At 37.3% G+C, this 14,158-nt stretch overlaps 1 protein-coding gene across 1 annotated transcript; it reads right to left on the bottom strand.

Annotated features, from left to right (window-relative positions):
- Window positions 1–10,201: 10,201 nt before the first annotated feature.
- On the bottom strand, window positions 10,202–13,443 carry Clec14a (C-type lectin domain containing 14A). Its single transcript, XM_006988942.4, has one exon. The coding sequence runs from the start codon at window positions 13,306–13,308 to the stop codon at window positions 11,848–11,850; it is 1,461 nt and encodes a 486-aa protein (XP_006989004.1). The 5' UTR covers window positions 13,309–13,443; the 3' UTR covers window positions 10,202–11,847.
- Between the last annotated feature and the right edge of the window lie 715 nt (window positions 13,444–14,158).

The following is a 14,158-nucleotide window of genomic DNA, read 5'->3' as shown; positions in this document are numbered from 1 at the left end:
ACTCATAATGGCAGATATCACACTGTTTTCTCTCATATGTGAACTCTGGATTTAAATATAAATATTTTCTTGTCATATATAGTTATTTAAAATGCCTGTCATATATCTATATCACACACAGATATGACAAGAAGGGAGATTGCTTGAGGGGAAAGGACAATTTAAAGGGAGGGATAAATAAGCGAATGTAATGGGGTAGGAAAAAAGTAGTACGTTTTTTCTCTCATGTAGAATTAATCTCTCTCCACCCCCTCCTCTCTCTCCCATTTTCTCTCTGTCTCTTATGTGGGTATGCCATGGAAGCAGTAAGAGGCCTCATTGTAGGTGGTAGGCAAAGGAAACAGTATAACGAGCGAATATGAACTAACTATAATGATCTATGTATATGAAAACATCATTATGAAGCTCATTGTGCATATGCTAATTTAATTTAAATATTGTAATGAGAAAACTATTGATGATCTATTACAGATTTGCTCCCAGAGAAAATAATCTTAAAAGTGGCTCCAAAGTATAATTAGGATTAGATCTTATTGTAAAATAATTATGCTAAAGTTTTGATGAAACTTTGTATTTTGTAAAGTTAAATATATATGTAATATTTATATTTATATATAATAACATAAACAAGATGATGATATTCCAGTCAATATAATTTTTTAAAGTCATTCATTAGCCAATTAAATTCAGCAATTCAGTTGTTTTATATATAGTTTGTGTCTACTGGGTCTAAAACCACAACAGTGAGCATATGACAATCCAGTTAAGAATACATGCTGGCCGGGCAGTGGTGGCACATGCCTTTAATCCCAGCACTCAGGAGGCAGAGGCAGGTAGATCTCTATGAGTTCGAGGCCAGCCTGGACTACAGAGTGAGTTCCAGGAAAGGCACAAAGCTATACAGAGAAACTCTGTCTAGAAAACAAACAAACAAACAAAAAAACATGCTGCACAGCAAAATACGGAAGCAAACACATACAGTTCTGTTCTGCAATGCTAGGGGATTGTCATCACTAGCGTCATTTCCTGGGTCACACTATCTGGACTTAAAAGCAGGAAGAAAGTATTTCAGAAGGCCATGTTGACATTGCCACAAACATTTAAGACAAATTTATATATATATAAAAAAACCCATGTTGAAACAAAATGATCTTTCTATGTGGTTATAAAGTTTTCCTAGTAGGCTGGAAATCTCTGCTTCTAGCAGATAAAAGTCTCAGCACCAGTTTTTTTCAGAAGGACCAAATTTCATGTATTAAATTGTTGGTAATTTCTGGTCCCCCCTCCAATTTGACAACTTGATTATGTATTCATAATCTTTCTTCTACTAAACCTGAAAACTCTTGCTTCGTGATAGTTTCTAACTAGTAACTAAAGTCACTTATTGATAACAGCATGAGTGTCAAGACAAAACTATAGATAACTTTAGCAAACAAACTCTGAGGAGATCTTTTCATCCATGACACCACGTGTTGCTTCTAATATTTACAATGGTATTTTAAACAGCTATATAGGTTTGAAATAATTCCACTGCCATCAGTTTTCTATGGAGAAGAATGCATGAAAATAAGATGAGGTGCCTAGCTGTGTATATTAAAGTCCAACACAGAAATCTCTAAGGATATTGAAAATACTATCAATTCTACTAAATGACTGCCGTGGTGTCTCATAAGCCATACTGGTATGTCACGGTAAATCTGATTCTCAGCCATCAACGTATGCTTGAGGTAATACATTTTGAAATTTGAATTGATTTTGTGTAAATGTATCTTATACTACTTTCATGTACGTACACACACACACACACATGCACACACAAACACACACCACAGTAGAGAATGCCACCACAGGAGAATGTTTTGAGATGTAGGAACTAGAGAAGATTACGTTCTTTTGTAGGGAAGACATTATTCTAACAAAACTGCCTCCTGTCAACATTGTATACTTCTATTTGATGATTTCTGTGTCAAACATTATATGGAAATGTTTCCAAGTATTTTCTGTATTAACTGTGAATGAATAGAACAAAGTAAATTGCCTGTGATGGAAAATAAAAAAAAAAAAAAAAACTGAAGTGTGTATGAGTACTAGAAAGAAAAAGAATACTTGTAAAAAGTAGAAGTAGGGATAGCAAGATAGCTCATTGGGTAAGGGAGCTTGACATCAAATCTGATTGCTTGAGTTTGATCCCCTAGAGTCTAGGGCCTAGACTTGCATGGCAGAAGCAGATAACTGACTCTAATAAGTTGAATGAATGAATGAATGAATGAATGAATGAATGAATGAATAGATAGATAACTAAATTTAAAATTTATTTTCAGATGTACAAGTAAATATAAAAATGTGAATTTCTTTTCTCCTGCCATGGTTGTCTTCTCCCTAATTTTAAACAAACTGTATAATGAAGTAATTATAAAATTATGATGTTTTATAAATTTATAACCTGACTACAATAGCATGAAGATGAAAAGGAATACAGCAATACGGGAGAGGAGTTTTTATATACTATTAAAATTGTATTAATCCTCATTATATAGCTTTTAAGTTAAAATATTATTATTCTCGTGTCATACATTTTCAAAATTTTTACAAAAGGAAAAGAACAACAAAAGAATTAAACTGATATTCTAAAAAATATTTAATATAAAATAATACAGTAAGAGAGAGCTATACGGTTAAAAAAAGACTCAAGGCAGAAGGCAAAAGAAGACAGTTTGTGTAAATCCTGCTTTATAGTTAATTACATGAAACACTCAGTTCAGAAGATGAAGATTATAAAATGTGTGCATGAAATGGTCCAAATACATTCTTTCTAATTTAGAGTCAGGCATGCTGCCATTGTACCATGAGGCTAGTCACACGTGCTTTCTAAAGAGAGATGAATTCATGTCAAAGCACAAGATGGTCAGAAACCAAAGGATATATAAAGATACGTCAGTCAAGAAATGGCCATAAGACAGTTAGCATTGCAATGTTAATATCAGGAAAAAATGGACTTTAAAACAAACACACATACACAAAAAACTCTCACTAAAGTTAAAGGGGAGCACCTGCTAATAATGAAAGGGCTCATCTATCAAGAAATACATTATGAATATACATGTACCTAACAGAACTCCCAAGTAAACAGCCTGGCAGAACTGAAGGAGAAAATGGGCGATGGTAGATACCATCTAAATAACAGCTAACACAGCAAAAGAGAGGTCATCTGGAATAAAAATTTGAACACTGTGAACAAACTGACCTAACAGACTTCTGAAGCACACTACCAAACAACTGCTGAATACACTGTTGTCCCCAGCAGCCATAAAGGGCTTCTCAGGCTCCATGATAATACAAAACAAAACTCAGTTCATGTAAAAGACTGCAACTATAAAATACACTTTCCAGCACGAGGAAATGATAGTAAAATACCACAGGAAAGAATTTTAGTAAGTTTCAAAATATGCAGAAATTAAACATTACCATCCTACATAACTGTTGTATCAAAAGAAAAAAGTCACTAAGAAAATTCAAAACCATCCTGGAGATAAATCAAGCTGATGCCACAACATGACCAAATTTTACGATTTCTCTAAAGAATTACCTGTGGGTAGACTTATTCTGTAAATTCATATATTATACAGGAATAAAATCAATAACCTAACTTCCTATTCTAAGAAACTAGAAAAAGGACAAAATAAAGGCCAAACAAGAAAAAGGGAAGAAATAACAATGATGAATGAGAAATAAATAAAATACAGAATAGAAAAAATAGGGGAAACAATTGACCCCCAAATTTGTGTCATTGAAAATATATTTTTAAAAGTTAGAAGTTTGTATACAGTGCTTAAGAAACTCCCACTACCAGATGGGGCTATATCTCTCAATATAGGAGTAACTATACAGAGTACATCACATATGCTGCTGAATCATACCTGTCTGCATAGCTAGAATGTTCCCACTTTTTCATGACCTTTAAAGACCACAGATTTCTTTCATACTATGATATACATTTGCTCAGAGACAGACACTACAGCCAAAAATAGTACAGGGAGATGGCACCACTGCACCAGCTGGAAATAAACTCAACATTTCATTAAAAACTGATACACTGAGTCACAGCTACAAACCAGAGCCAGTTAATAAAGAATACAACACATAGAAGTCATAGTGGTATCCATTTTACCAGATGTTCTGATCTCAACAGAAACACAATATGAAAGGGGGAATATGATACTTGATAAAGATAATATTTCTACTGTAATATATTCAAAGATATAAAAATGGATAAAATTATTGATAAAGACTTCAAATGAGTGATTGAAAAAGAAATATATATATATATATATATGTTTATATATTAATATAATGACATACACACATATATAGAGAGATATATAGATGATGATAGATACAGATATAGATTTAGATTAGATATAAACATAGATAGATGCAGACAATCAATCTTGGACATGAAACATTATGCCAAATTGTCAAAGATATAAGGCAAGAAAGAATTTAAAAATCTGAAAGAGAATATGTAGATATAGGTCATACTTAAGGGAAATACCTAAGACTATCAGTATATTTCTAAGCAAAGCAGTACAGGGTAGGTGAGTATGGAACGATATATTTCAAGTCCTAAAGAAAAATAACTGCCAACCAAGGTTACTATATCTAAAATTACTAGAGGAATGTATTAAGTATAATCAGAGCATGTGGAAGAAATAGAGTCTGAATATACAGTACAATGACCAATGAGATAAACAGTTGGCCCTTTGGGGAAAAAAAATTGTCCACAATTTTATTCAGAGAAAAACTACTAATAAACTTAGAGATAAAAGGGAGATGCTGCAAGTAACATTACAGAAATTCAGATCATTAGGGGTTACTTTGGAAAAGCACATGCTAATTAACTTGAAAAACCTGGAAGAAGTGGATGAACTTTTGGACACAAATAATCTATCTTATTGAATCAAAAGACCATGAAATATAACTAGAAGATAGCTAATAAGATTTAATCAGCTACAAATAGTTCACCAGTGAATAGAAGCCCATGACTTAGATGGCTTCACTGTTAAATTTGACCTGATTGCTAAAGAAGAGTCAACAGACATATCTCTCAAACTATCCCAAAGAAATAAAAGGATGGGGATGCTTTATAAGAGGTTAGCACTGCTTTGTTGCCCACACCTAAAAATAACACACATAAAATTAAACTACAGTTCAGTGCTACCAATAAACATAGATTCAAAGATCTTCAAGGTACTATCAAATAGAATTCAATAGTGTACTGAAAAGATGATGATGGTTACATTCTTGAGATGAAAATACTGTTAATCATATACTAATTTATCATATAAAAGACTGAAAATTAAAAATATGTGATAAAATATGCAGAAAAATAATTTAATAAAATTAGATATCGACTAGTGATAAAAATTCATGAAAAATTAGACATAGAAAGATCATATGTCAGAACATAATAAAGATTATACATGGCAAGTCTATAGCCAACACCAAATTGGAGATAAGAATGGATGGCATGGCCTATAGCATTAGCATCAACACCCACTGCTTTTATCCAATCTATTACTACAAGCATTAGACAAGGGATCAGTCAAGAGAAAGAAATAAAAGGCATAGACTTAGTAGGGAAAGAGATCAATATGCCACTGTTAGTAGATGATATGATTGTATACATAGTAAAAGCTAAGGATTTCATCACCACAGAAAAGTGAATTCAGTAAACAGCTACACAGCAATAATGAGTTTGCTGAAAAATAAATCATAAAGAAAATCCAGTTTAAAGGAGACATATACACACATGCAAAACAACATAGAAATAAACTTAACAAGGAAGTCAAAGACCTTTACAATGAAAATTATGTAACAATGAATAAACTTAAGACACTAGAAGGTAGAAAGGCCAACTATGTTCACGGACTAGAAGAATTAATATTGTTAAAATATCCATACTCCTCAAAATGATTTATGTATTGAATACAACATCCATCAAAATATAAATGATATTCCTTACATGACTAAGAAAACAATCCTAAAATTCATAAGGAATTCCAAAAGTTCCTGAATAAGTAAAGCAATCTTGAGTAAAAGGAACAAAGCTGGATGTATCATAGTATTTTCTTTTAAGACAGTACAAAACCATAGTAACAATAAAGCATTGTATTGGCCCACGAACAAGGCACATAGACTAATGAAATAGAATAGAAGACAAAGGACACATACAATGAGTTCTCAGTCTCCTGATTTTAGGCAAACATGCCAAAACTGCACACTGAAGAAGTGTTGGCCTCCTTTATAAATAGTCCTGGGGAAACTGTATATCTCTAGGAAAAAGATTAAATCTTGACACCTATCTATCACTTTGTACAAAAATCAATTTTAAATCAATCAAAAACTTTACATTCTATAACTACTAGAGAAAAGAATAGCTAAACAGTAAGATATTGGTGTATGCGATGATTTTATGTGTAAGTCTGCAAAAAACACAGGGAAATTTTTAAATATTTACAAAGACTATTATAACAAACAAAAAAATCCTTTTGTAGGATGAAACTTCTGCACTTCAGCAACAGATTTCTCCAATGGGAGAAAAATGTGTGCCATCTATATGAAAAAGGACTAACATCCAGAACATATAAACAATGGCAAACCGGAAATCCAATTCACACTGCATAGAAGATCTGAATAAACACTTTTCTGCAGAAGAAATAGAAATGGTTATTAATTTATGAAAAACTACTCAATATCATTAAGCATCAGAAGTCAAATCTATAGTATAGAGATACCATCTTACTCCAGTTAGAATGGCTATGAGTATTGGTAAAATACTGATAATAATAATAATAATAATAATAACAACAACAATATTAATAGTAAAACAAGCTAACAAAAGGAGTTGAAGGCATGAAGAAGAAATTCATGCACACTTTGGTGTAAATGTAAACTAGTACAGCCACTGTGGAAACTGCATAACTGAAAATAGAAATGTCATACAATCCAACTATGTCACTGTTGGATATATATCCAAAGGAAATAAAATCAATATACAAAAAAAGGTACCTACAATCCTGGGCTTATTGCAGCATTGTTCTCAATAGCCAGGATATAACCTAAAGGTCTATGAACAGATGAATGGATAAATAATTCATGAAGCAGATTGACAACAGATGTGATCCATACACAACATGTTTGAAAATTTAACTCTGAACCCTATTAATTTCCACAAATTAATGTGTGTCAATAAAAATTGAGTGTAGTTGGAAGTTTTCCTATGTCCCTCATGGTCCACAGTTACTCAGAGCCAAGTAAACACACAGAGGCTTATATTAATTCAAACTGCTTGGCCATTAGCTCAGGCTTACTACTGACTAGCTTTTACACGTAAACTCAGCCCATTTCTGTTCATCTATATGTCGCCATGTTTCCATGGCTTTACCTGTGTGCCATTACATGCTGCTCCCTGCACAGTGGGCTGGCATCTCCTGACTCAGCGTTCCTCTTCCCAGAATTCACCTTTTCTGATTATCCTGCCTATACTTTTTGCCTGGCCATTGGCCAATCAGTGTTTTATTAAACCAGTGTATAAAAGCATTATCCCATAGCAGTTGTGCTTGAAGAAATATTGGTGATGAAAGTGTTCTTTTACTTACAATGATGGCTGAACAATTTTGTAAGTCTATTACATTTTTATTATGCTTCCAATAGGAGGATAATATGATAGGCTAAACATGCTTTATTAAAATTGTTAACAAATGACAGATAAACATCAAGAACAAAAGAACATCAAAACTAATTAATCATTAGCTAAATTAACTAACTTTTAATTCATGGTTCAAACAAACAAAAACAAAGAAATAACACCCAAATGGAAGAGGGGATGTTACTAAGTACAAATACTATGAGTAATTTAATGACAGCAAGTTGGATAATAAGTAAGCAGAAACATGTTCAGAGGTAAAGTATAGCATTATCTGGCAACTTACTCATTAACAGTTATGTAAAACAACTGTATTTCAATGATTATTGGATATATATTATTTTCTTCTTTTCTCTCTTATTGAAAATGGATTCTTTTCTCATACAATGTCTCTTATGTTAGAGAAAAAGACATAATTTTATTCATTTTTTTATGTTTTCAGAACTTTCTTATTCTTTGGTAATTTCTTGCATGTATACATGGAATTAAAATCCTCTCCACTGCTCACATTCCCCTCCATCTCTTCTCATACCACACACCACCACATCTTCCTCCCAACTTCATATACTCTTTTCTTTTTAATCTACCAAACTCTAATTGGAAGCATGTAGGGCTATCCATTGGGAAAATGAGCCATACCTGTGAAGAAGACTGATTCTCCCTCTCTCAGAACTACCAACTGCCGATAACTCTTCAGTGGCAGGTAGGGCCTTCTGGACCCATCCTTTGTCCAATGTAGAATGCTGTGTGGCTTGATTTTGTGCAGGTCTTGTGCAGGCAACCATAACTGCTGTGAGTATATGAGCACAATGGCTCTGTCATGTCCCAAGGACAGTTTTACAGCATCCCCCATGACCTTTGGTTCTGGCTATCTTTCTGTTCCCTCTTCCATGATTTAAAGCTCACAGATGCCCACTTGGCAGCTGGGCACTCATTCTCTGTATTTTGCTCAGTTGTGAGTCTCTTTGTTAACTACAATGCTTTGAAAAAAAAAAAAAAGCTTCCCTAATGAGGTGGTGGGTGCTGCATAGATCTATGGTTACAACAATAAGTTTTTGGAAGGAGGTTTGATACTATATCGGTTTAGCAAAATAATGATACTTGGTTCATACCTAGGGCCTACGAGCTCTCCAGCCATGATTCTTAGTCATATGAGTTTCTTCCTGTGGAGCAAGCCTTAAGTCAATTGTGAACCTGTGAGTTGTTGGTTATCCCTTTAACATTCATGCAAAACAGCTGTTTTTAGTGAATTTGCCATCTCACTATGTATAACATTTTAAAAAGAAAGAAAAATAGAAAAATGTTTCCATCTCAGGCTACTATTCTTTGCAAGGCTCACTAATTAAAAAAAAAAAAAAAGAAAGAAAGACTGTCAAAGTTCAACCAGCAACCAACTGCCTCTAATCCCAGTAAAATTCATTAAAGCACAATTTCTAAGACTTGCACATGAAAGTCTGACCTTGAGGTCTAGGGTGGGGAAGAGCTTTAGAATCACCTTCTTTTGTGTGGCTATGGAATGGATGACTCAAATGAAGAGGAAGTCACTCTGGGTATAAAGAATAGAAGAACTGAAGTGCATGGAAAGTCACATTTTATACAAAAATTGATATTATTATATAAGATTTGGATGGGTTTAGAGTAGAAAGAAAGACTGCAGGAGAGATAACATGTTTAATTGTAATAAAATGGGTGAGCAGGAAACTGAAAGATGAATGTGAGAGCAGAAGGTTTTAACTGACAAGGGAATTAACCTCAAAGATGTTGAGAAAGTAAGAGATAGTAGAGAAATAGTAGTAAGAACATTACTGCTAGCTACAAATAGACTCGAGAGATCGTGTGTTTGACTGGCCTTATTCTCCCATTGTATTAACACTTCTGGGAGGCCATCACCATACTCAGAAATCAAAGGAAGGTCTTTGTTGTCTGGTCTGTCAAGAAATTTAAGATGTAAACAAATAATGTTCTTTAATTTTTCTTTGATCCATAAAGGAGAATAACAGGGGACAATGGCCAAGCAATTGGGTTGTCATGATTTTTTTCTTCACATAGGGTATTTAGAGCCATAGATCCACACTGTCATCTGTTGCAAGTTGTGTGATAAGTTAATTATGCATGCCCTGTTTTGTTGAAAGAATAATATAAGGGCATCTTTCTTTAATACAAAATGTTTATGTTTAGCATTTACACACATACACATGCACTTAGCTATGCATGTGTTATATAAGTGCATATATCTATATATATGCAGAAATGTGTGTGAGTGTGTGTGTTCAGTCCACTTACAGATGAGGCTATTTTTCAAATTATAAAATCAAACAGGATATGTTCTACTAGAATAGGTTTCACCACTACTGAGAGATTATACAGTGGAGAGAACAACTATAATGCTAAGAGCAAGTAAAACTGAAATACACAGCTGACAAGTTGAGGAATTTTGGATGAGCCATTTAGCCATGTAGTTGTTAGCTCCCATTTAGAATTGAAGAGGCTTAACAGTTGATAATTCACATTATTTTTATTTTATTTAACTGTAACTATTTAAAACATAATCCAACATATGAAACAATCTATCAATTTATTCCTTCAGTGATATAATATTAAACACAAAGAATTATATTTAGAACATAGATTCATATATTGAGCTCTCTTAATTTTCTGGATTACTTTATAATTGTCTATTTGTTAACTTTAAATTAACTTTCCTTAATATGCACAGTACAATGAAGAGTATAAAAAGTGATTCTAGAAAAATATAGCCCAATTTTTATCCTAATTTAATTTCCTCCTGTGGGTAAGCTTATTTCACTGTATCTTTTCACACATCAACCTTTTCAACACTTAAAAAAATCTTAGCATATTAACTGAAATATTCTCTAAGGCCTTTGGATTCCACAAAATTTTTATTGTTATTATACTTTAATTATTTACCACCAAAATGTGAGGTCTTTATTATTTATTAATACCTCAAGTCATAACAAGATGCTACACTTTTATTTATCATTTTTTCTTATACTATTAATTCTGTGGAAAGCTATTTCCCATAGCTTTGTCTGTGAAGATTCTTGTTCAGTTTTAACAGTCCCCTGATGCACACACACTGTCATTGTATACATATTCTATTGAGAAGAAACAGAAATGGCTTGACATTCATGTTTTTTTCCCCCATAGATCAAATAGGGCACAAGAATCCAGCAGCTTTGGAAAAAGCCAAGCTTCTTTCGCTTTAATGCACCCAGAAGATTTCAGATCAATACTTAGCATTAACGTTTTAATTGAGAATTAACATCATCGTAATTGGAAGTGAGGATCAGCATCCTGATGTCTACAAGGTGGTTTGGAGAAGAAGGTTATTATTACACTGCAAGCGCAAACATTGGAACAGGAAGATACAAATCATTTGTTTCCTTGGGCAAGGACACACAGTAAACACTTGGATTGGTGGTCAACTGTAATTTGCTTCTAGAGTCAGAAACTGGCAACATTGCACTTAGGATTTATAGCAGAGCACACTGTCCCAGTGACTTTGAAAGCAAAGGATAACAGAATAAAGGGAAACTTCATTAGTTCTGAAAGAGCTGGGGTATATGGACTTTTCCCCCAAAGCACAGAATGTACTGCTGCCTCTTCCCAGCATAACCCTCCAGCCAGTTGTTGCCCTCAGCATGTTATATTCCTAAATAAACCCCCTCTGCAAAAGTCAAACACATTTTAGTCTAGGCTTAGTCTAGTCTAAGCCGTATTTTATTATTTCCCTCAAAATTTCAAGTCAATGTATTCCTAGCCTGAATAATATAGACATTTCTTTCTCATTTTGATGGAATGAATGTTCTAAAAATTACGTTGTTATTTATTTGCTTCCAGTATATATACTGGAAATATTCAAGAACTTCTCCAAATTCCCTAGAACACAGGAAAACGCCTCCTTCCATTATCCACCCTGTCTTCCAGTACCAGCCTAAGGCCCACCACCACCTCTTCCACTTTCAGGGAATGAATGTGCTTTTCAGATTTAGCTCCTTGGTGGAGTAAAGAGAATTTATGGGAAGGGCAACTTCTGTAGGAACCATCATGGCAGAAATCTCTTTTTCCCCCGTTTATTGGCATTGAAAGTCTGCACAAGATGCGCCCATTGGGTTGTTTCCCTAGGTGTCCCCTGAGCCAAGAGAGGACCCAGCCAGTGAGGCACCCTCAGCTCGGCCCCGCAGACCACAGTCCCCAACCTTTACCCCATTGTCAGTACAATGTGTAGAATTGGGGCTCAAAGCAGCGGCCTCAGCATTGCTGTCCACACCCCGTGAGTCCAAAGCTTCCTTCCTTGTCCTGGAGGAAGGGCTCTTGTGGAAGCAGAGTTTGAAAAGTCCCAGCACTGTCATGGTCAAGATCACCAACACTATTACTGCTATGCTCACAAGTATGAAGACCACGGTGGAGGAGTCAAAAGTCGGGGAAACAGAGGGGGAAGATGTGTAGTTCAATGTGGGGATCGTGCTTCCTGATGGTGTGACGGTGACTTTTGGCTTGACTTGTGGGGATTTTTGAACAGTAGGTAAGGTACTCTGTGTTCCCCACTGAAGAATCTCAGGAATAGACGTGGCAAAACTGTCTTGTCCAGTGATCTGGGGCTTCTCTCCTAGCTTGCCTGGCAACGTTCTGTTTGTCACTGGGCTGGCTGGAGTGACTGATACGTGCCTGGTGGGCAGCTCGGTCCCAGCAATGGTTGGCTGTCCTTCCCGTTTGGCCTCACAAGAGCGTCTGTCCTTCCCCAGCTCAAAGCCTGCAGCACATTCGCAGGCGAAGCCTCCCAAGTGGTCTAGGCAGTCAGGGAGCTCCACGCACTTGCCAGCACGAAGGTACCTCCCAGAGCAAGGGCAGAGCACGGCCCCAGGGAAAAGCCCGTCCCAACGCGCGCTTGTCTCTTCCTGGATGCAGGTGGCGGAGACAGAGAGGTCCCCGGGACATATCACACTCACCTCAGTCCCAGGAGGGCTGAAGTCCAGCGCGGAGCTGCTCAGCCGGAAAGGCGCTCGGAAACTCAAGTTAGAGGCAGCTCCGGGACGCGGCATGGGGCACAGGGCCTCAAACTGATACTTGCATAAGTAGCCATTGGCGCGCAGGTGACAGCGCATCTCCTTCCAGCCTGCAGGCTCCACTCCCTCGGTGACCTGGAGCCCCGCGCACTTTCGCACGGTGCAGGAAAGTTGTGGTTCCTCCACCCACGGCAGTGTGTCGTCCTCCGAGTCATCTGTGTCCGGGGACAGCCAGGAGAAACCCCTTAGTGGCTCTCTCTCTAGCGTACACTGGGAACGGCCACGCTCCAGAGCCACCCAGAACAGAAGGTCCTTGGAGCCTCCGCCAGGCCCGGGACCCGCACGCAGGAGAGCCAGCACTGCTCGCAGCTCGGAGCCCGAGTGCACGGTGCTGAGAGTCCCGCCGCGCAGGCTGCAGGCCTCCTCGGCTGCCCGCCTCTTGATGGTAGCGTGGTGCAAGCTGTAGCAAGCCCCCGAGGCTGAACAGGCAGCGCGATCTGCGGTGGGGTGCTCACTACTCCCTGGCCTGGGCCAGAACGCAGGACAGAGGAGGCACAGGGCAAGCGCTGGCCTCATCCTGGAGACTCTGGGTGCACAACTGCTCCCAAGTCCCTGGCTTGTCCAAGGGAACCAATCTGCCTCTGCAGTCACCGCCCTCTACAGCCCTTTCTACCATCATGTGTGCCCTCCCCTCCCCTCTCCTGAACCCTCATCCTCCAGCAGCCAAAAGTCCCCACCAGACTCACTTGGCCAACTGCTTCCCCTAGGCCGTGACAGGAAACGTGTCCAGAGCTCTGCCAGGCTCCCTGTGGCCCTGATTTATTCAGGGGTCAGGAACACAGCTGGCGTCTCAGCGCTGGAAACACACTGGGCCAGCCGAGTCCAATGCCCCACGTAGATAAGCAGGAGAAAAGAAAAGTTGCCACTGAGATGAAGTGAGTCTCTTTCCTTGCTCACGACTTATCTGGACTTTGGATCTCAGAATGCAGTGATGATCGTGGGCAGGAAGGACCCGAGCAGAGGAACTTGCCTGTGACCATAAGCCCACATCCCCCCATTGTGTTTGTGTCCGGGACTGTGGAGTTGGCGTCAGTATGATTTGTAGACTGTTCCAGGCTTGGGGAGGTTTCCTGAGCAAGGAAAGGAATCTTGTGAGAATTGTTCTTGTGTCTTTCTAAGCCTGAAGTCTCGCTGTTAAACCACTGATTTCCAGGGGCTCTCTTTTTTTTTTCTTTACTATGTCAAAGGAAATCCAGTCATGCTAGCTGCCAGTCAGAGAATCTAAAATTCCTTTGGGATTTTCCATGGGAAACCGCTCCTCTAGTCAGCACTTGGCCTTAAAAGTTTACTTTTTACTTCTACTTGTTCATCTTTAAAATACCTATGTTCCTTGAAGGGGGTGGGATGAGATCTACACCAAGGTGAC

Source organism: Peromyscus maniculatus, chromosome 14 (assembly GCF_049852395.1).
Source record: "Peromyscus maniculatus bairdii isolate BWxNUB_F1_BW_parent chromosome 14, HU_Pman_BW_mat_3.1, whole genome shotgun sequence".
NCBI classification, from domain to species: Eukaryota; Metazoa; Chordata; class Mammalia; order Rodentia; family Cricetidae; genus Peromyscus; species Peromyscus maniculatus.
This window is presented reverse-complemented; position numbering and strand designations above follow the sequence as displayed.

What these genes read in the sequence shown, in the direction of transcription:
- Clec14a (XM_006988942.4), bottom strand. Translation starts at nt 13,308, where the DNA reads ATGAGGCCAGCGCTTGCCCTGTGCCTCCTCTGTCCTGCGTTCTGGCCC.